The 27,763-nt window shown below is 37.2% G+C and overlaps 3 protein-coding genes and 1 pseudogene across 4 annotated transcripts; 1 reads left to right on the top strand and 3 right to left on the bottom strand.

Moving 5' to 3' along the window:
- The first annotated feature begins 1,469 nt into the window (after positions 1-1,469).
- On the top strand, positions 1,470-4,564 carry LOC122292314 (tubulin alpha-5 chain). Its single transcript, XM_043100585.1, has 5 exons — positions 1,470-1,686; positions 2,148-2,362; positions 2,439-2,638; positions 2,950-3,458; positions 4,042-4,564. Exons 1-5 carry the CDS (start codon positions 1,574-1,576, stop codon positions 4,352-4,354), a joined length of 1,350 nt encoding a protein of 449 aa, XP_042956519.1. The 5' UTR covers positions 1,470-1,573; the 3' UTR covers positions 4,355-4,564.
- A 783-nt stretch (positions 4,565-5,347) lies between these two features.
- On the bottom strand, positions 5,348-7,326 carry LOC122291188 (annotated as a pseudogene).
- A 121-nt stretch (positions 7,327-7,447) lies between these two features.
- Positions 7,448-23,601, bottom strand: LOC122291256 (importin-5-like). Of its 2 annotated transcripts, XM_043098915.1 has the most exons (21): positions 22,251-23,601; positions 21,352-21,555; positions 20,645-20,749; positions 20,494-20,559; positions 20,249-20,413; positions 19,572-19,646; positions 19,297-19,451; positions 18,361-18,496; positions 18,205-18,274; positions 17,988-18,115; positions 17,764-17,820; positions 16,386-16,571; positions 16,159-16,251; positions 10,305-10,390; positions 10,152-10,218; positions 10,006-10,072; positions 9,771-9,907; positions 9,418-9,509; positions 9,251-9,317; positions 7,904-8,086; positions 7,448-7,783 (listed from the first exon to the last, which is right to left on the bottom strand). In XM_043098915.1, exons 1-20 carry the CDS (start codon positions 23,478-23,480, stop codon positions 7,922-7,924), a joined length of 3,351 nt encoding a protein of 1,116 aa, XP_042954849.1. In that variant the 5' UTR covers positions 23,481-23,601; the 3' UTR covers positions 7,448-7,783; positions 7,904-7,921. The 2 variants fall into 2 exon arrangements, with proteins under 2 accessions (XP_042954849.1, XP_042954848.1); XM_043098914.1 differs by having other exon boundaries at positions 7,448-8,086.
- On the bottom strand, positions 10,402-13,310 carry LOC122291257. The gene is made up of 2 exons (XM_043098916.1): positions 12,444-13,310; positions 10,402-11,963 (listed from the first exon to the last, which is right to left on the bottom strand). Exons 1-2 carry the CDS (start codon positions 12,478-12,480, stop codon positions 11,113-11,115), a joined length of 888 nt encoding a protein of 295 aa, XP_042954850.1. The 5' UTR covers positions 12,481-13,310; the 3' UTR covers positions 10,402-11,112.
- Positions 23,602-27,763: the final 4,162 nt, after the last annotated feature.

The raw sequence follows: 27,763 nt of genomic DNA, 5'->3' as shown, positions 1-27,763 counted from the left end.
GTTGAATGAAAGAGAAAATATCTTCCATTGATTGTAAAAAAAACATATGCAAGTATTTAAAGGGAAGAGCATACACAACAGTTGTGAATGATCATGCTATATAAAAGAAAAGTAAAATTGTAGAATTGAACAAGAAACTATGGAAAGGCCAAATCGAAGTTGGTATATTGGCATTGAAAGGCCAACTTACCATTACCAACCAAATTAAATAAATAAAAATTTTATATGTAGTTATTTTTATATATTTTTTAGGTACTCCATTGATATGATTGTCTGTATTATTATTTTTGATATAACATAATTATTTTTACTAATTATATTAGTAGAGCATACAAATAATATACTATATATAGCACAACTCTTAAATAAACATCATGTGTTTGCTCCCACAGCCGCTATAGGCATCCCAACTGATCTCCCATGTCTCTCACATTCCCATGCAAAGCAGCTTGTTTCTATTAGGCCGGACGACTGACGACAGATATATAAGTCATCATGTACAGCCTATTTCTTCAAAGAATCTCAATAATCTTTCTCTATTTAAATGCAACTCGTCGAACCCAAAATAAATAATTATATTAAACTAATTAAAACACTTTGTGGTGTACCACTAATATATATGGAGTAATCATCTAATAGCTAGCAAAAGGAGTTCATGTAAGCCATAAAAAATATTTGAAATCTGATTTTTATCTCTTATTTGTTCTCTTTTTATAGACTAACCACATCTTTTAACAAGAAGATGTTACTTTTTCCAGCCCAATAAAGAAAAGAAAAGAGGTAATGTTATAGGCATTTGATTAGGGGAAGATAGGAGAAAGTAGCTGTAAAGGGTCCCAATACAAGGCTGGCGGCAGATGGATGGGGGGTCCAAATGGCACTCTTTAGGCGGACTCCAAATAATTCATCAAATTCCATTCTATACAACTCAAATTCCATTAATTGGTAACTATAAGGCCCAATCATCAAATATATTATTATTGTAGAGTAGGATTCTATCTTTTAAATTATTTTTTTATAATTAAAAAAAATGGATATCATATTCAACTTATACAATATTTAATATTATTTAATGAGTCTTACTACACATAAATTTTAAAAAATAATAGGACTCATCATAAATTTAAAAAAATCAAAATACCAACACTTTTTTAATTGATGGAATAAGCTTCCCTATCATAAATGTGTTGGACGTGTAAAAAATAAGATTTATAAATAAATATTTTATTTTTATTTTTATGTGCTATTATATTTATTTTAATGTCTTTTGATGGTATGATAAAATTTATTTTTTAATATGACATCAAATGTTGAAAAATCTTTTAAAATTAATGATTGAACAACTATATGTTATTTTTACTTATTTATCGAACATCTTGAAAAAAATATTAAAAATATTGTAATAACATTTTTATAAATTTAATAAAAAAAAACACGAAATTTACATTATTTAAGCAAGCATGATCCATTTCGTGAAAGCACTCTCGTCTGCTTTCCAATTTGCAACAGAAACCTACGAAGGTATAGTTTCGATTCTGATCAAAAGCTGCGCAGATAGAGAAGAAGAAGGATAATGAGAGAGATAATAAGCATACACATTGGGCAGGCTGGGATTCAGGTGGGGAATTCATGCTGGGAGCTCTATTGCCTCGAGCATGGCATTCAGCCCGATGGCATGATGCCAAGGTAATTTTTCGTATTATTCAGCGCTGAAACATATATGTAGTGGATTGATCTATTGCAATGAAACCCATGTGGTTCTTTTGTCATTTTTAACGAATCTGAAAGTAGAAATCCTTCTGTTGGTACCATTATATTTGGATATGGTTTGAAGATCCGGGCATGGTTTGGGCTGAATGTTGGTCGATTTTAAAAGAAATACAATTGACAGCTACCTAATTGGTTTGGTAAGTTAGGATTTTTATGGTTCTAGGTCGGATTTGGTTGAATTCAGAGATGGGTATTGCCCAAAATTTTGATCTGATGCATTAGTTGCGGTCAATGTGCGCTGGATTTGGTTGAGTTCACAGATGTAATTTTAGTGCGTTAAATCTCACTCATAAAAAAGAAGTAATTAATTGTTTTAGGTCTTTGCATTTCCCGAGATAAAATTGTATTGGGGTGGTTATGAACCTCTGTCTTTGCAGTGATACTTCGGTGGGAGTTGCACACGATGCTTTCAATACCTTCTTTAGCGAGACTGGTTCGGGCAAGCATGTGCCTAGGGCCATATTTGTTGACTTGGAACCAACGGTTATCGATGAAGTTAGGACTGGGACGTACCGACAACTCTTTCATCCCGAGCAGCTAATTTCTGGCAAGGAAGATGCCGCAAATAATTTTGCAAGAGGGCACTATACAGGTGAGTGATTACAAATTCCACAAGCGTATACATGTTATATCTTGTTGGTTTAACCTGATTCGTGTCTGTTGTGCAGTTGGGAAGGAAATTGTAGATCTCTGCCTGGATCGGGTAAGGAAATTAGCTGATAACTGTACTGGCTTACAGGGGTTTTTGGTGTTTAATGCTGTTGGTGGTGGTACTGGTTCTGGTCTTGGGTCCCTGTTGTTAGAACGACTGTCTGTGGACTATGGGAAGAAGTCAAAGCTTGGATTCACCATCTATCCGTCTCCCCAGGTGAAGATAATCACCAAGCTTGTAGTCTTTTACTCTTTGGTCTAAGTCTATATATATTATCACGTTGTTGTCTGATGTGATAATTCTAAAAATGGTTGGCTGTTAACATTTTTAGATGGTTCAATTACATATGTTTGTAAGAGTTAAAAGATAGTGTGGTTGCGCTTGAACTCTATTTTTATGATGGCAACTCTTTTGTTATACTTAATGATACCCACTCTGCTGTAATTTAAATAAGAAAAATTGTTTCAATATTTAGGTAGAGCCAATATTGGGGGGGTTCTGCTCTGGTGACTTCTATTTTATTGCAGGTTTCAACCGCCGTTGTGGAGCCTTACAACAGTGTCCTCTCTACTCATTCTCTTCTTGAACACACCGATGTGGCTGTGCTCTTGGACAATGAAGCTATCTATGACATTTGCCGAAGATCCCTTGATATTGAGAGGCCAACTTATACCAATTTGAACCGATTGATATCTCAAATCATATCATCCTTGACAACTTCTTTAAGATTTGATGGAGCTATCAATGTGGACATTACTGAGTTCCAGACAAACCTTGTACCATATCCTCGGATCCATTTCATGCTTTCGTCATATTCTCCTGTCATCTCAGCCGAAAAAGCATATCATGAGCAGCTTTCAGTTCCTGAAATCACAAATGCAGTGTTTGAGCCCTCAAGCATGATGGCTAAGTGTGATCCAAGGCATGGGAAATACATGGCCTGCTGCTTAATGTACCGTGGAGATGTTGTCCCAAAGGATGTTAATGCTGCAGTTGCCACCATCAAATCCAAAAGAACTGTTCAGTTCGTTGACTGGTAAGGGAAAAAAAAGGGAGTTGGATTCAACTCACCAAGACTGAGGAATACCTAATTAATGTTGGATGAAATAAAGCATACTTATGAACTTCATCTTGGGAATGATGCTTTTGTGAAGCATTTGTTTTAAAAAAAAAAAAAAATCCCTTGGTATCATTTTTCTTGAACTTGAACTTGTATGACCTAATTACTCTCTATATATTCATATAATGCCTAACCCATATTATTCTGGTTGGTCAGCAACAAGTCACAGGATAATTAAACCTTTTTTTTTTTTTTTTGGTAATCAAGACAGGATAATTAAACTATTTCTTGCTTTGCTTTTCTGCCTCCTTTTCAAAAGATCAAACATGCCTTAAGTTGAATTATATTTTGAATCTTGTTTAGTAATTTAGGCTTGTGTGTGTTGTTTGCATGTGGGTGAATGCCTAAAATAAAATTTGGTAAGAGATTGAGATGGTAACTATGGATTAAGGGTTTGGTGACTTAATTGTGTTTCTTTGACACCCGCTCTCTCCCAGATGGACAAATTGCCATGTAACTTTGCCATAGTCCTGAAAAATCATCGTGTTGGTTTTGACAGGTGCCCAACTGGCTTCAAATGTGGCATCAACTATCAGCCTCCAACAGTCGTACCTGGGGGTGATCTTGCCAAGGTGCAGCGAGCTGTTTGCATGATCAGCAACAACACAGCAGTGGCAGAGGTGTTCTCACGCATTGACCACAAATTTGATCTCATGTATGCAAAGAGGGCATTTGTGCACTGGTATGTCGGCGAAGGCATGGAGGAAGGGGAGTTCTCTGAAGCCCGAGAAGATCTGGCTGCTCTTGAGAAAGATTATGAGGAAGTTGGTGCCGAAGGTGTAGATGATGAAGAGGAAGGTGAAGATTACTAAGGCTGTTTTGCGAAAGTCAGCTTCTGCTTCTCGGGGTTTGCCTTTGGATACTCCAACTACCTGTTCTTCTATCACGTGTGTTAATGTTATCCTTATGCAGTTACTGATTTAAAAAAATGTTGTCCCTATGCCGTCAAATTGTCAAAACTATGTCTATATTCTGAATTTGTGTTTCTCTTGTAATAATGAAGTGATATTACTTTATAATGACTTGCAGTGTCTCTCAGTAATCTTTGCGACTATCCAGATAATTTACAGCTCGTTTTGAATATACCATCTGACGAAAAAAAAGAAAGATAATTTAACCATAGGATGCATTTGTATTTCACTTTTCTCTATTGAGAAAGATGCGTGTTCATGAAGGATGATAGCTCCTGTCATCTGGTCCATTAGTCTAGCAGCTATAATAAAAGAGTTTTGTTACATACAAGTATAGTCGCGTACTAATATGCGTACTAATACTGATTTTTTCATACTTAAAATTTAAATTAACACTGTTTTTAATAAAATTTACTTTTTAATCAATCGTATTAAATTGGTGCACAATTATATTTGCAATTAGAATTTTTCATGATAAAAATTTGTCTTCAAAGACGTCTGTTAGTGTTCTCGATTGTCTTTATTTTGGAAGACAGGACGAGTAAGAGGAATGAAATGATGCTTGATTTGTCCTGGTGTTCAAAGGTACTTGTTTGAACTATAAAAATTGTGCTGCCACTATGAGTGCTGTTTGGAACTCCTCTTGGGTTAAAGAAACGAGTTTTTGCTAGGTAGAAGCAATTTTGTGCACCAATTCACGCACCGATGATCTTTTTTATTAAAAAAATATTAAAAATTTTTTTAGAGAAGAAGAAAATCTCTTATCTTATAAAAATTATTTCCATTTTTAATTCACATCGTTTCGTTAAATATATACCTTATATATCAATATCGGTGTGCGAATTGATGCACGAACTCTGCTTGCAAGAAGATTTTTGTTTTTGTTTTTTTAAATGAATTTTTTCAAGTTGATTAGTCTGGTGGTTTCATATCTGCCGCGGAATTCTAACAGTGATCAAAACCAATAGAATTACTTTTGCGTTAGGAAAGATCTTACAGAGCTTGACTAGCTATGTAAAAGATTTTTAAGCACTTTGGAAACTCTGCTTGTGTAATACACAGATGATGTGCATTTGACACCTAATAGTGTTGATCTGTATGCATTATGATTTCATTGTACTCATCGCCAAAGACAGTAGAGTTTCTCCAAATTACCAGATATTTTTTGTTGTAACAAAGCCAGCTGTCAATCTCTCTCAACTTGGACAGAACATGTGACACAAATTAGAAAGATCCCAGAGAGGATCACCCACATCAGCATCATATGCATTCCCCATGTACTCATTCACTCCATTCATCGCATACAACGATGCTGAACTCTTGTCTTTCTACCTTCATTTGCTCAAATTCTGTGAGGTCTAGCTCTGTTGTACCTGGAGGCACCGCCATGTGTTGGATGCTCCAGCCTCTCTTGAATTAATGGAAGCTGATCACAACCAGTTTGGAATGGCCACGGGTGATCAGAATGAAAGTTACCTGATTCAAGTCCCGTGATGCAGCTGCTTAGGTCTGGTCTACATGCATCCCCATCCATCACCGCGTCCTGCTCTTTGCCACTAAATGGAGCATTACAAGTAGATCTGCAGTTAGAGCTATCATGAGTTCTAAAATTAGTGAGACAACTATTAGAACTAATTCTTGAACTCGGTTTAAAGGTGGTGGCTGCTGAAGGGTGGTGTTTCATAGTCTTTTTCTGATGGAGGAGGTTTTTAATTTTCAAAGAGAGAGGTGAATTGGAGGAGACATGAGTGGCAAAGTTGGTTCGGGTGTTTGCACCACGAAGTAGGCAAGCAGCTTCATCGTAATCTCGAGCAGCTTCTTCGGCAGTCTAAAAGGTGCCAAGCCACATTCTTATCCTGTGCGTGGTGTCTTTGATCTCTGCCACCCATTTACCAGAAGCCCTTTGTCTCACCCCAACAAACTTGTTTCTGCTATAGTTGGTAGTCCTCTGTTTATAATTGCTTTGCTTGTTGGCTGAAACTCCTTTATGCTGCTTTTTTTGAAGCTGATGATGTTCCATGGCTAATTTTTGAAAGTTGCTTAAGATAGAGGAGGAAGGGAGGCTGATTTATAGGAGAGAAGGCAGGAGGTTTTGGGAGTTGTAATGTTAGTGGGGAGCTCGTCGTATCTTTCTGGTGAGCATGTCATCTTTCCATTTACTCCTTGCAAAATTTGACTGATTTCTCAACATTAGGAGAAGACTAAATCATACCGAGGCAATCTCTCTCTCTCTCTCTCTCTCTCTCTCTCTCTCTATATATATATATATATTTATATAATCTGCAGGGTAGGGCACATAACATAGGCTAAATGGTAAAGAGAATAAAAGAAGAAAAAGCTTTCAGTTGGGTCAACCATAAAGAAGCCGAGGTTCGTGGAAGGCACGAATGACGGAGACTTGGAGATTTAAGAGTAAAGCCAAAAAAGTGTGATTCACACGTATTTGTACCCGAATCTCCATTGGAATGAATCCCATGTTGCTGCTTCCTTGGTTTCTTTGGACAAAACTCTCACCAGGAATGGCTAAGGACACGAGACTCGCGATAATTCTTCAACTTATGATGATTATGTCTGTCTACTACTTATTTTGTCAAGGTTGTTGCGATCAGGCTATGACTCAAACCTTTTTGTTTTGAGTGCCTCCCCTATGGTTTGGTTCCCTAAAATAATGTCCACTCGAATGCAATATGAATTAAAACACCCTACATTGCAAATTTAAGTACAATAAATAAATAATTACTAGTTCTAAACATGCGTCAATCCATTTCAATTGACAACAAGCAGCTTCTGTGAAGAGCCCATTTTTAAACAATAAAATTTTCTCCCCATCTCTCCTCAAATAAATAATTTTAATTGCTCTTTAAGCATGACATCCGACACATTTAAGTTAAAATCACATGTGATAGTCCACGATAGATTAGAAAATTTGAAAGAGCCCATCCATCCATTCATATTACGGGGAGATGGTTACAAAGGAGTTCAAAACAGCAAACGTAATGAAAGAATCACCACCAATAATAATCATAATAATAATAATTCACAATAATATTATTATTCGGGGAGTGTATGAAATGAAAAACACATATGGTGGAGAGGGGGCCAAAACTGCTATAGGAACTGCCTGAGTGGCAACCCTGAAATCCCAAGCACCAACCGTCGGTAAATGGGCGAAAAGGGAAAAACAAAAACAAAAATCACAATCACCTACCCTTCATCTCTTATAGACCCAAAATCACACTATAAATAACAACTTGTATTATACACATTCTACAAAAACGCTTCATTTTCAATCGCAATGACGACTTTCACACTCAAACTGATTCCGGCTTGCTGTAAAAAGCATCACGCAAAAAAGGAATGGTGGGAACCATCTTATGGAAAAGAATGGGTAATAAATATATTTGACACAAACAGACCCTGCAAAACAGCCAACACAGCATGAAAAGCCACCTTTCATCAAAGACAAAACTATTGAGAGAGGATCGATTGCAATGCAAGCTGTTGCTGGGGCCCCAAGGACGACCAAGTTGATGCCAGGGTAGATGGTGGTAAGGTCTGCTGAAGTTGCCTTAGCAGATTGATCATTCTGCTCACAGTTTGTTCTGTTGCCAGCTCCTTACCAGCGCATAGAACCTAACAAATTATCACTCCCCTCAATTAGAGAAAATGCTACACGCAGTTTTTTGTTGAGCATATGCATTTGATCAGATTGTCGTCACTTGATTATGTCATTGTGTGTGGTATATCACAAAACTTTTCAAGAGTAAATGGCAACAGTTCAAGCAAAACGCTTGCTACATACAATATAGAGCTAGGTATGTCATGCAAACAGATAGCTGACTCTAGCAATGCGACTCAAGTTAGCATTTGAATGAGACCACAACATGAACACGCAAATATGTTAAGTGGTATATAAAACATGTCACTAGAATTAAATAAATACGAGTGTAGGCCATAAATTCTTCTGGCATATCCCATGGTGGACTGAGGACATTTCTAACATAGGCATTTCGTCACAAGAACTAATGCAAAAGAGGAACATAATGAAAGGTGCCAGCTCCTTTAAACTTTATAAATTGGAGGCATGTGAGGTGAATTGCCACCTTTTGAATGGGTTATAGGATCAATGGGCTTCCAAAAGACCCAAGGGTTGAACTTGAAAAGTTGACTTGTGGCTTATTAAATTGCCTTCTCTTTTTATCTTCACCATCACGGTTGAAAGTTTATGTACTCATTCAATAAACGTCAGGAACACCCCCTCCAATATTACAGTGTCAGGTTTTGGAATCATATTCCACACCTAACTCTGGTGTTTTTTTTCTTTTTGGTCAACAAGGAACTCTGGTGATTTCTGAAATGCACCAAATGCCCATGGGTGGTGTCATAGATAAAAGGTATGAGATTGATAGAACACCAACCTTTGAAGGGATGGAGATTATGTGCTTCATATTGTCTACAATCGGTTTGACATCATCTATACGTTTACATATTTTTAAAGATCACTACATATAAACCTAACTCCAAACACCCCCCCCCCCCCCCCTTTTTCTCCTCTTCCCTTTTTCTTCTTCTTCTTCTTCCCCCCCTTTTCCACAAAACCACAAAAGCAGTCTTTAGTTTGGATCTACTCACTCTTACATATTACATGTATCAGATAAGCAGATATAAAGGAGAAATATGGATCTTAGATTTTATGTCATCATAATGGAGGACAAAATAGATTGCTTGAGTACAGATGATATATAATGCAGCAGTGAAGACAAGGGTGCTTGATCAAATAAAATATCAGAAACTAACCTCAGCAAACACGGCAACAATTTTAGGAAGATATTGATTGTTGGGACCCAAAAGCTCTACGTCTGACCTGTAAATGCGAAGAAGCTCCTCCATATATCAATATGATGGCCAAGTTAAACTGAGACCTGAACAAATTAAAAGCTAAAAAAAAAATGATAAGTCCTTACCTCTCCACCATGGAACAAAGCTGCTCGTGTACAACTTTGGCCTCAATCAAATCACCTTTTATTGGTAAGCAGTTTAACCATGCAGGAACAACCTGCCAAACACCAGAAGAAGATGTAATCTGAGTAAAGACTCACCAAGAAAACAAAAACGATAGCTCATCACAGAATCATTTCTTGGAGTTTTTTAGCAATAGCAACAAATATACTCCCAAACACTATCAGGCCAACACAATTCTTATGAAAAGAAAATCGCGCAATACCTTTTAATCAAGTAATTATTCATTTAACTTTTTCCATTTTATTTTTTAGAACAAAGACCTGTAGGGATGGCTTAAATTGAGATATGGAGGTACCTGAGCTGAATCTATGCTGTCACGATGAAACTGGCATATTTTTCCTAGTGCAGAAACAGCATTATCATATGCCATAACATTATCAGCCTCGAGGGCATTTGGATGCCGAATAACAACATTTAGTCTTGAAAGAGCCTCTGCAAAAAGCCCATAACTACAGTTAATACTATACAATACAAAAGCAATTCAATCCTCAAAAGAAATCAACTACATCCATAAATGCAAGCAGAAATACCTCCAACAAGAGGTTTAAATACAGATCCACCATATTCTGCACACACCCCAAGGCCATATACAGCTGCCTGAAAAATAGTAACAACTCAAGTGAGAACAATTGCAAACTGGAAGCATATTAAATGCAACAGTTTAGCAAGTGCAGACCTGTCGGACATCAGGATTTTCATCATTGCAAGCCTCCAACAGGAAGGGAAGAAATGTATCATAGTATCTGTTTCATCCACAACATTAAATGGATATATCACTTAAATTCTTTATGACAACTAATGCCCTAGCAAACATTGTGATAGAGCATACTTAAGAGCTGCTTCACGACACTGCTCTGCCACATCATCAAAGATGCAAATTGCAATCCTTCTCTCCTCAGGTGTCTTATCCTTTCCCTGCATTCATAATAGAACAGTTTTGATGGCGGTGAAAATAAAGGAGTCATGAAATGCTTGGAATAAATAACAGATATTGACAAAAGGAAAAAGATCATAAATTAAATAAAAAACTCAGAAAGAACTTCACAATAAAAGTATTAAAATTAACTTAAATCTTTAACATAGAATAATGAAAACAGTGTAGCATTCATCTAAAAGGCACAAGACATTTCATTAGAGCATAAGATAAAAGCTTCTATTTAAATTGGGTCAAATCAACATTAAACAGCTGGTTACAAAATACATTTACTATGCACATGGAATTTCCATTTCATTAAAAACTTTCAATTCAGCTGCAAATTGTCTTTAGCTTTATCATAAGATGATGAAATTTTCAAAATAAACCTGAAGAGATAATAAGGCTATGGCGAAGCCTATCAAAAGAAAGCATTGATAATCCTCAGAAACTACTTAAAAAAACTGTCATACAAATGCAATCTTCAACCAAGAAATACAGATCCAGAATGGTAACTATGCTAAAGAATGCTTGAACCAGCCACCTGGGCGAGTAACAAATTTGTTTGCTCACAGCTATTGGTCTATACACGGCCATATCTACAACATTCATAAGGCATGGAAATTTTCACTTTCCACTAGTGCCATATCAACCGTTAAGCCTTAGTTTAAATCCTCTCATCATACTCAGACTTTTTTTTTTTAACAAGTAACAAGAAGTTTTATTAGAAACAAATGTATAGGCAAAGCCCATGTACACAGGAAGTATACAAAAGAAAACACCTAAGTACATTCCAGGAAATGGAAAGCGACATCAGAAAATCATGAACGGAAGATGCATTAGTCACTAAAGCAGAAAACCAAAACAGCAAAGAGTGCACAAAGAAATTCCAAAGTTGCTCCAAAGTACACTCGTTGTCATTAAAACACCATTCATTCCATTCCATCCAAATAAACCACAAGAGATATAAAGAAACCATCTTCCAAGCCACATCCACTTGAGTGCAACCATGAAGCCCTTTCCGGCAAGCTAGAAGATCAACCACTCTCAAAGGCATTGCCCAAGCCAAGCCGGTTCTACCAAAAATGCCATCCCATAAAGCCCTTGGCACCTCACAATGTAAGAGAAGATGATCCACAGTTTCCCCATTCTTTTTACAGATGAAGCACCAATCCATAACAATAATACCCCGCTTCCTTAAATTATCCAATGTCAATATTTTCCCAAGAGAAGCAGTCCAAGTGAAGAAAGCAACTTTGGAAGGCATGTGAGACCTCCAAATACACTTCCAAGGAAAAGGAGGACTATTCTGAGTAGGCCTGTGCATAAAACCCACTGAGCCGATCAATCCACCCAACTCGATTGGGTCGAACCCGCTAAAGTCGGGTTGAGTAAATGTCGGTTTTGACAACCATCCAACCCAACCAATGCCGGACAACATTTGAACCCGACTTCTGCCTCTTATACAGAGCACACAGCGCAGTAAAGTTTCAGATCTGGCGTTGTCCTCTCCGGCATCAGCATCGACGTCTATGGTGGCATCAGCATCGTCCATCAAAGTCTTGGCATGCCCATCTTCAAAAGCGAACCCAGATATGTAATTAAATAATTATATACATTATGTTTTTAAAAAAAGGTATGTAAAATGAAGAGAAAAATCATAGGAAGAAAAGGCAAAGCCCCTCTCAAAATCCATTTCAGGATCTCAATGCCATTTAGCTGCAGTGAAGCTTCTTCCGTGTCCATGGAAGGTCCTAGATGTTGTCTGAGGCTCTCTCTCTCACACAAACACACACAAGAGTTCTTCTTCTCCTTCTAATTCAAAGTTGAAAACCCCTTTTCGAAGGTACAGAACTCATAAACTCCCAAAACAGCCCCAGATTTAAGCCCTCAAAAGAGATAACTCTGTCAAAATCAGCTGTTGAAGAAAACTCAGATAGACCCATACCAAAAAGGAAGCAGAAATTGAAGGATAACCCTCCTTGTCCATATCAATGGTAATCTGGGAAAATACCTCCTTGTCCAATAGGTCAAACATCAATAATTAAGTCTTACATGTTTCACTTTCTTTGACTTCCGATTGGGTTTGCATGTATGTTGAGATCCTTTGTACCCTTGGTTGCAGGTTGAGTTCTACTTTAGCGATGGCAATCTCCAAAGGGACAATTTTCTCAAAAAGTCCCCATCAATAAAAGCGATGATGGAAGTATCCGTACTCTTCAATTTATCGATTCTGTCTTTAATAATAATCTCTCCCTCCATTTGAGTTCATGTGTTCCTCAAAAATATTATCTCGGTGTAAAAAGATGTTTCAGGATCAGTTAAGAGAAAGAGTAACGTAAACAAGCCGACCGCATTATGACCAGACCCGAATGAACCGGGTCGGGTTGGCGCCTTTTAATATACAAGGTGGGTCAGGTCCAAACCCAGCTTGTGTTCATCGGGTTGCAGGCCTAATTCTGAGAAGACAACAGCTTATGGTACGAACAAACAGAGAACTTTTCGCCACCTTAGACTTGCCCAACATCCTGTCCACATCATAACCACCAAGCCTCAAGAGTATAAAAAACTGTAAAAGGCTGAAACTTCGCCAATCTCCCAGTCATGTACAGCTCTAGTTAAATAAATATCCCACTGGACTGAACCATTAGAACGACAAAGCAAATGAAAAACTGCAGCATACCGATCGGATGCCAATCAAAAGATAACCGAAAGCATACTATTGAGGGCTCAGTCATGTCAAACCAGAAACAGATCCTACCTCCCTCTTTTTTTGATGAATAAACAGAAAAAACAATATTAATTGAAACACATAATCCTACCTCCCTCTCCAACATCAAAACTAACATGACTAACAAAACTCTCCCATCCCTTTCTAATGACTTTCCAAATTCCCACACCATAAACCCTCCAAACTTCATTAGAGCACCAACCCCCCCCCCCCCCCCCCCCCCCAACAAAAAAAAAAGGCACTTCCGTATGATCAATGACCTCCCTCCAAAGCGACTCTCCTTCCAATTGATATCTCCATAGCCACTTTCCCAATAAAGCCTTATTAAAGATATTCAAGTTATGAACTCCTAACCCTCCAACCAAGATAGGAGAACAAGACCGAATTTAGTTTCTTCTCCCATAGCACCCCATAAAAAAGCACAAAACAACTTATCATTCCGGTTGGCCAACCCTGCTGGCAATGGAAACAACGAAAAAAAATAAGTGGCAAGATTGGAGAGGGTACTCTTAATAAGAGTAACCCTGCACCCTTTAGATAAATATAGCTGCTTCCAACCAGCCAACCTTTTCTCAACTTTCTCAATAACCCCATTCCATATAGCACTAGCCTTAAAAGGCACCCCCAATGGAAGACCCAGTATTTCATAGGTAAAGTGGTGATTTTGCAGCCCAACAAACATGCAAAACTATTGATGCTACGCACCACCCCCACTAGAACCAACTCCAACTTTCCAAGGTTCACCTTGGATATTTAATACCTTCAGCTTAATCTTCTTCTTCTTCTTCTTCTTTTTTAACACCTTCAACTTATTCTTACTCTGCTTAAACAGCCCGACCAAAGTACTAGCAATATCTCTGAAACTCATTTCATCCTTTAATATTATTTTATAGGTAAAGATACCAAATTTTATTAAAAAAACACTAGAGGCACAACCTAAGCCCACAAGGAGTGTATACTAAGGAGAATGACTATTTCAGGAGGAGAAGGGGGGGCATCTGCTTTTGGACCCATCTTTCACCCCATGTCTTATGATCTGTAAAATTCTCCCCATCCTCATCGAATTTTTTTCCACAGCCCTACTCCAAAAGGGCCATTAAATGCATCAGAACACCGCCCACCCAATATGCTCCCATGCTTCATTTCTACATTGATCAACAGAAAACCTACATTCTAATTGCATTGTGCCACAAGCATTTGTGCAGAACGCTCAATTAAACAAAATAAGGGTTTTGCATCCCCCACCCCCCCCAAAAAAAAAAAAAAACACAAACAAACAAACCTTAGAGAGAACTTGGCCATCTAACTAAAATTTGGCCTAGCCATCCACTCTACCCCTAAGAAGTCCCTTAAGTTTCTAAATATCATTGGTTAGAAAAGTTCAACCTTCAATCAAACACTTCTTTACCCGAATTCTTGCTTAAAATGGAACCATTATTAGTAAATTGACAAGAATTGTTATCTTCCTTAATGGCTATGTTATTAGTGAGAATCTTCTTCTCTTTTTTTAAAGGTAGCATAATACAAAAATTGAAAACTTCAGAATTTCCACTTTCAGAATGTGGACATGTACATCTCAAAAATAAGGCATATATTTTAGGACGTCCAAAAGAGAGACGGCAATCCTTCATTTTTATTTTTTTTTCCAACTATGGATGGACTAGGGATAAATGAATAGCTATTCCCAATTATTCTAACCCTTTTGCTTAAAGCTTTCAAGAAATACAATTAAAGATCCTAAATTTATCTACGATAATTAGAAAATGTGCTTAAAAAACAAAATCATACTTATCAAAAAAAAAAAAAAACAAAATCATATTTTTTGCATATTTGCTTTCATGTGTGAAACCTCACCGACCAAGACCCTTTAGAGTTAACCCCGAGGAGAAAACCACGAACAGGCGACCCCACCCACCAAAACCATGTATCAAGTAATCTAGAACTACTAAAGTGGAATCGAATCCAGGATGTCCGAGTCTATGACTCATCTTAAGTGCACCCTTTGACCTCCAGACTGCACCTTGATGGGTAAGTAACATCACTTTCAATTGAAATATTTTTTTTTTTTTTTTGGGAGAGAGAGAGGGGGGAGGGTGTGGATATGGATATGTTGGCTGCCATCCACTAGCAAAGTGAATTGAAAAAATAAAATAAAGGTCCTCAATGTTTCTTCTAATGCCTTTGAAACTTCAAATTTCTTTACCTCCATATACCTACATCAAGCAACTTGGAATCATCTTGCATAAGGTTTCGCTATGATGGCTCTTGAATCACCTCAACTAGCATGCTAACAGATCAATCACCCTTCTATCACCCAACTAAACCAAAACAAATTGATAACTTGTCATAAGTGCAAGCTATGTAACACTGAAGCAAGTATAATCCACTAATACCCCATCTTGCGTACACATACAATACCATTCTGCCACCACAACATGTTACTTCCAAAGGTTATACCAAAGGATCTTCCCACGTGCAGCCTTCCAAACAAAGGTGGTCTCATGGGACACTTACTCCTCTGAATGGTCTTCCAAGGAAAAGTATGTTGTCATTAAGGACTAGTGCATTATAAAAGGATGTGACTTGAAACAGTCCTCTCTTCGGTATGCTCTAGTGCATCTTGTCCTCCCCACCCAATCTTAATCAGCGAGAATACATCATATCATTGGAGGTAAAAGACTCAACCTCCAGTCCTAACCAGTCCCAGCCCTCAATTACAAATTCTAACAAGACAATTTAAGAACACCTAATATAGATTAAAAAAGAAAAATCAATATGCAGTACCAGGCAAAGCAACTACAGAAAAAAAAAAAAAAAAAAAAAAAAAAAAAAAAAAGAAGGAAGAAATGATGGCATCAATTCATCATGAACAAATTTGCAATAGCAAGAACAAAACCTTGAAAGCATAAGCCCTTGTTGAAATGCATACCTCACACAGATTAATCATTCCAATTGTCCATGAATCACAAGTACAAAAGACAAATCATACAAGATTACAAATTCCGATGCAAGGGAAAAAGAAACTATGAGAGAACTTACCCACATAGGCGTTAGATACGATGACAGCTCATCAAAGAAAGGCAAGAAAGAGGCTTTGAATGTTTTGATCAAAGTTCCCAATATTTCACCCACCTAAGACCAGAAACGGTGTTTAAGGCAAGAATCAGGCAAGTTTATAATCTTCAAAAATATTATTTACAGTTAGATTCATAGAGCATTTAATCAACATTAACGAGGATAACATCAACAGTTAACAAAAAACTAACTTGGTCAAAAACTTCTTCCTCTTGCTCATTTTCCTCTTTAATCAATTCCCCCTCCTCAGCATCAAAGTCTTCAGCTTTGCTCCTCTCTGCTCTCTCTCTTTTTCTACTTGAACTAGCTGTGATAACCTGCTTTATCTCATCCACAATGGACCTGACTTGGCTTTCATCCAAAAATGGTCCAGAGATCTGAAATACGAAACACAGTTGACAGGACAGATTCAAGGATTTCATGTGACATTCAGCATGAAAAAAATAACAAAGGAAAGATGACAAGACAACTTTTTTTTTGTGATGACGAAGGAACCACCCCACGTTGGAGCCCTTAGGACTCACCCGTGGAACCTAAACCCCCGGGGAGACTAGCACAGCAACCCACCGCCATGGCCTCCCATGGGCTATCCATGGGTGGGTATGACAAGGCAAAATTTGGTACTACGAAAAACTCAATAAAGACGAACAACAGAAGTAAAATAGATCACATTCAGAAGTAAACATAAAAAAAGGGACTGTTGATAATGGCAAAAGCTGTGAGCACATACATTTTCACCCACAACCAGATCCAAGCCAGTTCTCACACACTTCGGTGGTTTTTCACTTTGTGTCAAAAAGAGAGAATGGAATAATGGTAAAAAGAGACTCCACTACAAATAAGAATCGAGCTTTCCCTCCTTTCCTTTCTTTTTTTAAAACAACCAAAAAATAAGCTCAGACTAGTTTCCAACGAAACTAGTAGGATCTAATCTGTCATTTGCTTCACTGCATACTTGGGTACATACTCCCGAATAAAGAAATACTGAGACATAAGTTACATGCAAAAGACTGAGGAATAAGCCTTAATGGCAACAGGAACACATCACAATGTGCATCTCCAGTTTTATATTCTAATGGCTCGAGAATTATTTCCAACTGGTAATTCCCAACTAAGGAAGGAAAACTTTTGAATAAAAAATCAGTAGCCAACTTTTAGACCTGGTCTGAATAACAAGTAACTCCAATATATTCTTTGCAGTAACTGAGAGAGCAGAGGCTCGGAAGCAAATTCACTAAGATCCTAAAGTTTCTTACCATAGGAACATACTAAACTTGTATTGTATGTGAAGTTCATGCTATACATACTCCCAGAGCCCTTTCAGTTTTTCTAGGTTATAAACTGTCAGACATAAGGTCAGCTTTTTATAAGTTGTTTCTTGCAGAAAAATGACAACGAGATTGACAAATTCCAACACTCTACCCTGTGAATGTGATTCAAGCTAGATTCCAAAATTTCTTTTTGATTGGTCAAGCTAGATTCCAAAATTTCTTTTTGATTGGTCAAGCTAGATTCCAAAATTGAATGCCACGGAAGTCATGCAAGTAACCATCTTAGAGAAAGACAAACCTGTAAGCATTCATTTACTGAGTCCAACATACTTGCACAAATCTCTGTATCAGGTTCCTGCAAACATATTCGATGAAACTATTTCACCAACCTTGCATATCATACAAGCAAAAATTCAAAGACATCAGAGCATAAATATCAGACCAAATGGAAGTTGGAGGGGAGGGAGCATGCACATGAAATTTCTTATAAAAGGGCATGACATCTCAATAAAAATTGATTACCTTATGTAACGCTTCCACCAGAGCTGGAATAATGTAGTCAGACAATTGCTTGACATAGGACTCATTACGACCTTGAGCTTGCCCCTTCTCCACAGCTAATTTTGCAGAGCGCAGTAGCTCAGGCATGGCTATGATCAAAGAGTAGATGTTTCCATCATGATATTTATCAAGATTTGAAAAGGAGAGAATAAACTATAATAAAGAACCAATTCTGTACCTGAAACAGCTGCTTTCCTAACTTCTTCATGGAAATAAAATTTTAGAAGAGGAACCATAGTCGGGGCAACCTGTGCGAGAGATGCATTATTTCTAAACATTTAAGTTGTACAAAAACCCGGGACGAAAAACCCAACAGATATGCACTTAGAAAAACCTGATCAATCCACGGGAAGAACCCTTCTTTCAACTCATCAGCATAACAACACAGCATATTACAAGCAGTAGCTTTTTCCTCCAGGACACTAGTTTTGATCCCTATCCTTTTATCCCCAAGAGTAATAGTCTCCATACTGTAGTACAGGATAGAACACTTGGTGAGAAAACAAGTATCATATGGTAATACAAATACAACCATCAGACACACCTTTCTTTTTTTTTTTCTTTTTCTTTTTTTTTTTTGATTGGCAAACAAATCTTTATTGACCAAGAATTAATCATGTTACAACCATCAGAGACACCTTTCTTAAAATGCAATGATCACAGTACCAAAGATAGGACTTCCGGTGCAACCATAGCATGTTTATTTGAATATTCATATATGGTTTATTTATAATTTTGCATGTGCGCGCGCACATGTGTGTGTGTTGGGGGGGGGGGGGGGGGGGGGGGGGAGAGAGAGAGAGAGAGAGAGATTGAGATTATTAGAGAAAGAGGTCATATAAAAAGATCTACCTAAGTTGCATAAACAACGAAACGCTGAATTGCTAAAAACATTTTGAAAAAAAAAAAAAAAAAGACAGAATGTTGGATACTGATTACCAGTGCAGTATTACTCATACAGGCATTACAATTGCATCCACAATAGTCTACTATTAGGCTTGGTTTGGTTACACAAACCGTTATCATCTCATCTCATATCAAATAATCATTACAACTTTTCCTAACTCTCACACAAAATATTATAAACAATTCAACTTTTTCAAATTCCAAAACAAAAATAATATTAAAAATTTATATTCCAACAATATTTTATTCAACTTTCAACTTTTATCTCATCTCATCTGTGTAACCAAACGAGACTTTCTTACAAATACAAGAGTATAATATTAAAGGTATTAAACAAACTTCAAAGAATAAAGAATGTGCAGACCTTTCATCATCTGAGTCTTCAATATCATTATCTGAACTCGCAGATGTGATGGTTACATCAGGTTTGAGTTGAGCAGACTGAAGCAAGGGGGGCATGACAACACTCATATATGGAAGAAAATCTTGTCCCAAGCACTTGCAGAGTCTGGCCCACGCCTATAACATTATAGAGAGATTATCATAAAAGAAAAACAGGAATATTAATGTAACAACAAAAGTAACAACTTAGATGACCTGATGAAAGTTTTCTGTACATTCTAAATGATAAAAACATACTTGTAGCATGTAACTTGTTGTTGGATCATCCGTCTCCAACTGAGATCCTTGCAAGGACATAAGCACTTCCATAACCTGGAATTAAAAGCAAACATTACACAATAATGAGGAATAGAATAAAGTAAATAATTTTTTTTTATAAGTAAAAAAAAATTATTGACAAGTAAATAGACATAGCTCAAGTACACAGGAAGTATACAAGAGAAAATCACATTCCATTCCCCATAAAGAAAAGAGGAAAAAAAAATATAAAGGGGGAAATTTTGACAGCAGTAAGTTAACCAGTTGCAAGGCTCAAATAATAATTTCCTTCCCCAAAAATTGACGAAAAAGTCACTGCATAGACTTGCTGTTAAATCGGGAATAGATTTTCTAAAGAAAAATCATATTTGGAGGTCCTAAAATAGGAGGGGGGGAATACAACAGAAATGAGGGGGAGTTGTTATGGCTTTGGGATTGAAAGAAAAACAGAAACAAAGTTATCTTTAGTTCGATGAACAAGGACGGCTAAAACAAATGGTAAAGCTGACAAGAAAACCTTGAAAATCTGTTATCGCTCCACAACCGTCTGATGAAACAAACTGACTATACAATTTAAATGTATGTCACAAAGAGAATAAAGAGGTCCGAGTGAAAGTAGGTGATTTAGTAGAGTTCTATCTATATAATGCACTTACCTGCTTAGCATCATCCCTAAACTTCTCCTTCCCAACAGCCATTCCAACCAAACTAATGCACTCCATGGATTTGGCACGGAGCATGCGGTTAGATTTATCAGTAGCATTCACTAAGATTGCTTTCAGGTAAGGCATAACCGCATCATAGTATTTTTGGAAGTGCTCCTATACACAAGCTTAGTGTTATATGGAGTCATTAAAAAAAACAAAAATTAAATTAAAGACAAGCAAATTTTATAAAGTACCTGAGATGAATCAGCAACTGATGCCAAAGCAGTCAAGGCACCCTCTTGCACCATTTGTTTCCCATTCTGCAAAGATACATATAAGATAATAAGACACAAAAGACGTGATGTGCTTGCATTCTAGATGTAAAATAATTTCCTCCAGAGATACCTGCAAAAGTACGAGCAATTTGCTCACTATTCCATCTAAGTAAGGTGTTAAGATATCCGGGGTGCAGTTCTCGCTGAAGTTGAGCACTGCCGAAGCAGCATGTGCCTGTAGATTGAAAGTCAACAGAATTACCAACAAACAAAGAAGGTATTCTTGCCTCTTGATTCCTATGAGAATCAATGCATCATCTAACAAAAATTACCAAAGATGATATGAGTCCATTGCTTCATAGAAATCTGTTAAAGATTCTAGATACATTTTACATTCCATGTACACTAGGCTTGGTTAGAAAAACCCCACCACCACCGGCCCCCCACCCAAAGGAGAAGGTTTTTGTGGTTAATTTCAACCTATATAAGTTAATAGGTATAAATAATGCAGTCATAAGCATGATTAGGGAAAGGCATTCTTCAATTCTACCCAAGCCATTTTTCTTTCTTGAACATTAATTAAGACAATTATTTTACAAGTAAATGATTCATTAAAATAGCAAGGAGGAACACAACCCTCGTACACAATATATACATGAGATTAAACCCCTTTAATGGATAAATACTTCAGACAATTTTATTATGAGCACAGAGGGCCGCAACCCAAGTACAAAGGGGCCTTATAAGAAATAGCATCCAGCTAGGGAAAGAAGGAATTAGAAACCATCAGCAACTATAGTTCAAAAAGAAGCACATGTGCCCATAGCAACAACTAACCTGTACTCTAGGATTCTGGAAATCATCCATAGCCGCGGCAAGTGCAGGCAAAACCTGCCCATGGTACTGAACTTGCAAATCTGGACCCAAATCCGTAGACAATTGCCCAATTGCATTAATGGCTGCCCACCTCACACGAGGGTGTGGATCTTGGAAAGAATTTAAAACCATTGCCACCACATGGTCCAAGTTTTTTATCATCACCTGTGACAATGGGAAACATGATAAAAATCACCAAAACAACCAAAGGGTGTAATTCCATCTATCAAACATAAAAAATAAAAATAAAAATAAAAAATAAAAAAAATTGTAATTAAATTTGTTTAATATAACTACCACAAAAGAGAGCCCGTAAAATTTTATCAAGCGAAAGCAAGGAACCCAATAATCACAAAAAAAATAGAATCTAAAACATTTATATTCATCTATTTAATTGTCATTCCCAAAGTAACTGACACGTTTAACTTTCATCCAAAGTGTACCCGTTGAAATTCCCACAAAAAGCAGTGAGGAATATTTCAAAGCACAATAGAGATCTTATCACCAGTGCTGAACTTATTGCCACCACGGTATATCAAGCATGTGAAGCATCAAACCACAGAGTATGTTAACATGTAGACCCATGGGAGCTATTCTAGACTTCACCAGGATCACGATTTCCATTAGTGAATATTGTATATCAAATGCAGACCTCTCTTAGAAAAAAATGGAAATTAATATATATATATATATATGCACACTCATTATATGAATTTAACCCATGAGTGGCCATACCCAAAATTCGAACTTCAAACACATTAGAAGGGCGATAACTATAATTTACTCCATCAATAAATAAATAAAATGGCGCCAAGCAAAATAAATAACATCGATACCATTAGCATTCTCATTATCAATACCTTTGCGCAACCCTCCGCAATCTGAGCAAGGGCAATCAGAGCAGCATGGTGCTTCTGCCACTCTGGAGCCGCCAAATATCCAGGCAACTGCTCAGAGGCTACGGGAACAATTGTATTGCCGCCCAAGGAAATCGAAAGACGATCCAAACACTCCTGAGCGACGCTATAATTGCTTGTCTCGCCAGCGTCTTCTTCCTCGCTCTCTGCACTATGCCACGCAGGATCATCCTCAATATCCAGAAGCATCTTCATCAAAATGGCGAAGAGTCGGCTTATGAACTGGGGCAGCTTCCGCATCATCCCCGGAGCACGCTCCCTCGCCTCAGCGAGAGTAATCACGAACTCGATTGCCAAATGCCTTGTACCTTCCTCCAGCGCCTCAGCCTCCGCAATCTGCAGCATGGAGCCCACCACGTCCACCAACTGCCGTCGGAGGAACCGTGGCTCGGTCCCCGCTAGCTCGATCAACAGCTCCAAGGCCTCCTGGGCCGTTACATCATTACCGTTATTCAACGCCTCGGTCAAAGTCGTCATCATCGCGGGCAACAGGTCCTGGAACCGGTCTCGATCCGCCGAATTAGATAAGCACTGGATGAAATTGATCGCCGCGTTCAGCGCCGCGATCTTAACGTCGGAGCTCGGCGACGTGGTCAGGCACTGTAGAAACACAGCATGGAGGTGTTTGATGTGCGGGGCAAGCGTGTCGCCGATGTACTGCGAGAGCTGCGCGAAGATTAGGAAAGCGGACTCTTGCAGTTTCGGAGAATCGGAGGAGACGCATTGGAACATAAAAGGAAGCAACTCGGGCCAGCCATTTTCGGGCAAGATTCCGGAGGCGAGCTCCGAAACGGTGTCACATAGTTTCTTGGAGATGGACTTGGAGTCCTCGCGTTGGATACATGAGAGAAGAATGGACTTAAGGGAAGAGCGAGTGGAATCGGTGAGGCGGGGCCAGAGGTAGGAGTCGTCGCGGGTGAGCTGCTTGCGGAGGAGGATCGCGGACATGGCGCGCGCCTCAACGTGAGGGGAGGACTGGAGGAGGTGGGCGAGCTTGAGGGTGAGGGAGTCGGGATCGGTCTGCTTGCAGAGGTTGAAAAGGGACTCGGCCTGGGAGCGGAGCTCGTTGGAGGTGGACATGAGATGAGAGATAACGATCTCGAAAGGAGCAGAGTCGGGGCCAAGAATGGCGGCGAGTTGGGCTTGCTGGAACTGAGTCGACTCGGGATCCATTATTGTGAAGGAATTAGGGTTTGGTGGCGGTGACGATGATGAAAGCCTCGCGCTCTCTCTCTCTCTCTCTCTCTCTTCGCACGCACTCGTTTTAGGGTTGGGGGGAGGGAGAGGCTGGGGATTTTGAAGAAAGTATGGGGGCTGTGTGGGGGGTGGGAGTGGGACAATTAGGGAAGGGAGAAAGCAGCTTTTGCATTGGATGGATTAGCTGTATTTTTAATGCGGTATGATTACCCTTCACACTCCTTTTTCTAAACGGAATTAAACCCCAAAAGATTCCCGAAACTTGGTTTTTATCATAAATTTCTATAAACTTTCATAATTATTTTTTAAAAAAATAAATATTCAAATATCTTTATTAATCGCATTTTATGAAGTGTACATTTTTTTTAAAACAAACAAATTACATTTCATTACTTAATCCGAAATATCAACAATTACAAAATATGAATATACATTCATTTTAAAAAAATATGAATATACATAGATACATCCTCCCTAAATAGATACATCCTCCCTAAATACTGCATCGTAGCTCATTTTGCCGAGTGATTAGCCACTTGGTAGCAAGCCTCCATGATTAAAAGACCATTATTAAGTAGGAGTGTAACCGGTCTGATTCAGTCTGGTATTTGATACAATCTAGAACTGGTATGTACCGATTTTATATTTTCAAAAACCGATTACATATTAATTATCCCCTAAATCGATACGTACGGTTTTACCAATTCCGGTCTAGTTCGGTCCGATTTTTTGGTTTTAATATATTAAGTATATTAATATTACTAATGTATTTATCAAAAGAAATATATTGAGAATTTATTAGATAATAAAATGTATTTAATATATATATTTTATATTTAAAACATATAATTAAATAAATATTCATTTTTAATATTAAAATGTTATGTTATAAATTATAATATATTATTTCATACATAATTATATATATTATATATAAAATATATTATATATAATATTAAAAATTAATAAAATATATATAATATGTGAACCGGTCCGGTCCGGTTCGGTGTTAGAAAACATAAAATTGATTACGGACTAGATTTGACCGGTTTTTAAAATAAAAGAATCGATTTCGAACCGAACCAGTCGAAAACCAGACCGAATCAACCGGTCTGCTCCAATCCAAACCGGTTTTCCAGTTTGTCGGTTTATTCTTACACCCCTATTCTTAAAAGGAAAGTATCAATGATTTAGTCTCATTTAGTTACATAATTTAGATTAGATATTTTGTTAAGAGTTAATGAAAATATTATTATGATATAATTTTTTAATATTAGTTTTGTTATGAAATTTAAAAAAATTGAATTGATTATTATATTTTGTATATAAATTTTAAGAAGTTGTAATGATTATATGATATGAGATGAGACGAAATAGTTTAGTTCTGTATAGCCAAATCAATCTTAATGTCTGAAATAACAAGGCCACAACTGCTAAAGTGACCATTCTCACTCATAATAGCATCAACAATCTGCTTTGCATCACCTTCAAATACCAGTTATGTGAAACCCAATTTCAAACAGAAATAGACTGCTACAAAGCTCCCAAAGCTTCACCATTCTTAGGACATAAACAACCATGTTTAGAAAGTTGTCTAGAAGCTAAAACATGACCCATATCATCCCTTAGAACAATACCAATACCAATCATTCTGCAATCTTTTGCTACAGTTATATCCCAATTAACCTAAATAAAAACCCTTACTTGGAACATGCCATATTGGATCTATTACATTATGGTTCAGTTCTAGAACAAATTCAAGCTACTGAAGTTCTCGATACTCTACTAACAACCTCTTCGTTTGAGCAGTTAGGTGCACTGAATTTTGAAATGAATGCCTATAGAACAAAAGAATTCCTTTTAAACCATATATCACATGCAATAACCAACATTAAGCTTCTATCCTCATCTAATAGCTGTTGAAGAAAATGCATACTGATGTCTAGAAAATTAAGATTATGCAAGGAGGCTCTTTGTAGAGCGTTAAGGGAAGTGTCCATCTTTGAACCAAACATTAACCTCTCATTGTTGTTTAAAAAATTTTGGCCACATTGGATTTCCTCTCAAGATACAAATAAGAACTCTTTGATTATTTCTCTCTGTATTTAAGTCGAGTTCAAATAAATCGAGACTATCTAAGCTTAACTTAAATAAAATGTAGTTTTTACTCAAATTTGCTTCATATAAGAGTTGAGTTTTAAAATCCAAGTCCAGCTCGACTCAATAAAAAAAACAAAAAATTAACTTAGAACTCGAATTATACTCAAGTAGGCATGAAAATCGAATCAATTGGTTTTTTATTTGCCTAAAATCGACCAAGGGGAGAGAATCGACCGATCAACAGTTTGGGGGTCGGTTTTGAGCCTTTCTAATTTTCTACATTTTCTTGACCAAACCAAACTCATTACCTTGCTTCAGATTACAGTGTTACACTCATGAACAAAAGTTGGGATTCTAAGAATAAAATGACATATGTTAGCATATACAAATAATTTGAATTAACAAATTAGGCATCAAAAATATCAATCAAAGATTCAAAACTAACTTAGAGTGGCATCTATTGGTAGCTTGTGGTTTGGGAGACGTGATGAGAGAGAGAGAGAGAGAGAGAGAGAGAGAGAGAGAGAATCAAAGCGACAAGGTCAGTGAGTTGAGTCTCATCGATGGATGGCCGAATAGAGGAGAACCAAGAGAGGTCTGGGACATGAGAGAGACTAAAAAATGGTGTTGGACTAGAGGAGGATAAATGAAGAAGAGGGAGAAGGAAGTTCAGGTTAAAGATTCAATCCTAACCCATAGCAACATCGTTTAACTTACTTGATTTAAATGGCATCATTTTATATAAGAATAATATATATATATATATATATATATATATTATTGGTCGGTTAATTGGTTTTAACCTGGCTCAAATCGGAACAGAACTAACCGACGTCAGTTTCCAATCTATTTGGACTGTTGGCGATTGATTCTCTATCGATTTCGATTAGTTCTAGTCGATAATGGTTGGTTCCTTTTCACCCATTTTTTAAAGTTTCTTATTTTCTCAATATAAAAACAAAAAGAAATCAAATAATAAATGCAATGAACCATAATTACAGTTTTTATGTATGAGTTAAATATTTTTTTAATAACTAAGAAACATTTATTAAGCTCATAATTAGGCAAAGTCCAATACATGGGCAGTATACAAGAGAAATATACCTAATAACAGTGTACTAGCAAAGAAAGATGCATATAAGTCATTAAGATTAGACCCCTCTAATACAATGGCCTTAGCCCAAAGTAACAAAGATTGATAAAATAAGACTCAAATACACCCCTAAGAACATTCTTTATTTTCCAAGCAAAGTCCATTCCTCTTATTGTATATACACCCACATGAGACATAAATGCACCATCTTCCAAACCTCCTCTACTTGATAATTTTTCCGTACTCTACTCTAGTGAGCCAAGAGATTCACCACCCTCTTTAGGCATCACCCACGCAATATCTAGCCTTACAAATATATCATCCTAAGGGCCTTCATCATGTCACAATGGAGAATAAGATGGTCCGTTGATTCTCCATTCCTTTTGCATATAAAATACCAATCTATTATGAAAATATTGTGCTTCCTCAGCTTGTCTATGGTCATAATTTTTTCATAAAAGGCCAACTAATAAAAAAAAAAAACTTCAACTTTTAGAGACACTTCGCTTTTCCAAAAGTCAATGCGTACATGGTGTTGTATAAGTTATAAATATCTCACAGTTCACAAATCTTGAACTACTTTGATAAACGTCACAGGAGACCATTTGAAATATTCATATGATTAGCAGCTGAAGTTTCCTTATACAATGCTATTCTAGAAAGATAATGAAACCCTCCTTGAGAGCAATCTCACTACACCAGACATGCACCAAAATCTGACCCTTGTGCCTCGGCTCACCATAATTTCGAAATTGTAAATAAATCTTCCCAATCTTTTCTAATAAGGGTTAATTACACTTTGCCCCTTTGAACTTTTACTCAATTCACAATATACCTCCGAAACTACTAATTGAATCAAAGTGGACCCTCGAACTTTCAAAACTTCCCAATCCCCCCATTCTGTCTACCAAAAGCGTTAAATTTAATGGAAATTCACTGCAAGTGCGACTCATGTGCATAACATTCATTGCAAAGATATAATTTTCATCTAATTTATTATCATTGACCAAATAAAATATAAAATAATATGTGTTATCAATTAATAATAAATAATAAATCATTAAAT

The sequence above is a fragment of the Carya illinoinensis genome, chromosome 13, assembly GCF_018687715.1.
Source record: "Carya illinoinensis cultivar Pawnee chromosome 13, C.illinoinensisPawnee_v1, whole genome shotgun sequence".
In the NCBI taxonomy this organism is placed as follows: Eukaryota; Viridiplantae; Streptophyta; class Magnoliopsida; order Fagales; family Juglandaceae; genus Carya; species Carya illinoinensis.
The sequence above is the reverse complement of the archived record's forward strand: the minus strand, read 5'-3'. Positions and strand labels throughout refer to the sequence as shown.

What these genes read in the sequence shown, in the direction of transcription:
- LOC122291257 (XM_043098916.1), bottom strand. Translation starts at nt 12,480, where the DNA reads ATGCAAACCCAATCGGAAGTCAAAGAAAGTGAAACAT. An exon ending in AGTCAAAGAAAGTGAAACAT is followed by an intron (nt 11,964 to 12,443) that starts GTAAGACTTAAT and finishes TCGCTTTTGAAG; the next exon opens with ATGGGCATGCCAAGACTTTG.
- LOC122291256 (XM_043098914.1), bottom strand. Translation starts at nt 23,480, where the DNA reads ATGGATCCCGAGTCGACTCAGTTCCAGCAAGCCCAACTCGCCGCCATT. An exon ending in TGTCGTGAAGCAGCTCTTAA is followed by an intron (nt 10,219 to 10,304) that starts GTATGCTCTATC and finishes TGGATGAAACAG; the next exon opens with ATACTATGATACATTTCTTC. An exon ending in CTTTGTTCCATGGTGGAGAG is followed by an intron (nt 9,318 to 9,417) that starts GTAAGGACTTAT and finishes TCGCATTTACAG; the next exon opens with GTCAGACGTAGAGCTTTTGG.
- LOC122292314 (XM_043100585.1), top strand. Translation starts at nt 1,574, where the DNA reads ATGAGAGAGATAATAAGCATACACATTGGGCAGGCTGGGATTCAGGTG. An exon ending in TGCAAGAGGGCACTATACAG is followed by an intron (nt 2,363 to 2,438) that starts GTGAGTGATTAC and finishes TCTGTTGTGCAG; the next exon opens with TTGGGAAGGAAATTGTAGAT. An exon ending in CCATCTATCCGTCTCCCCAG is followed by an intron (nt 2,639 to 2,949) that starts GTGAAGATAATC and finishes ATTTTATTGCAG; the next exon opens with GTTTCAACCGCCGTTGTGGA.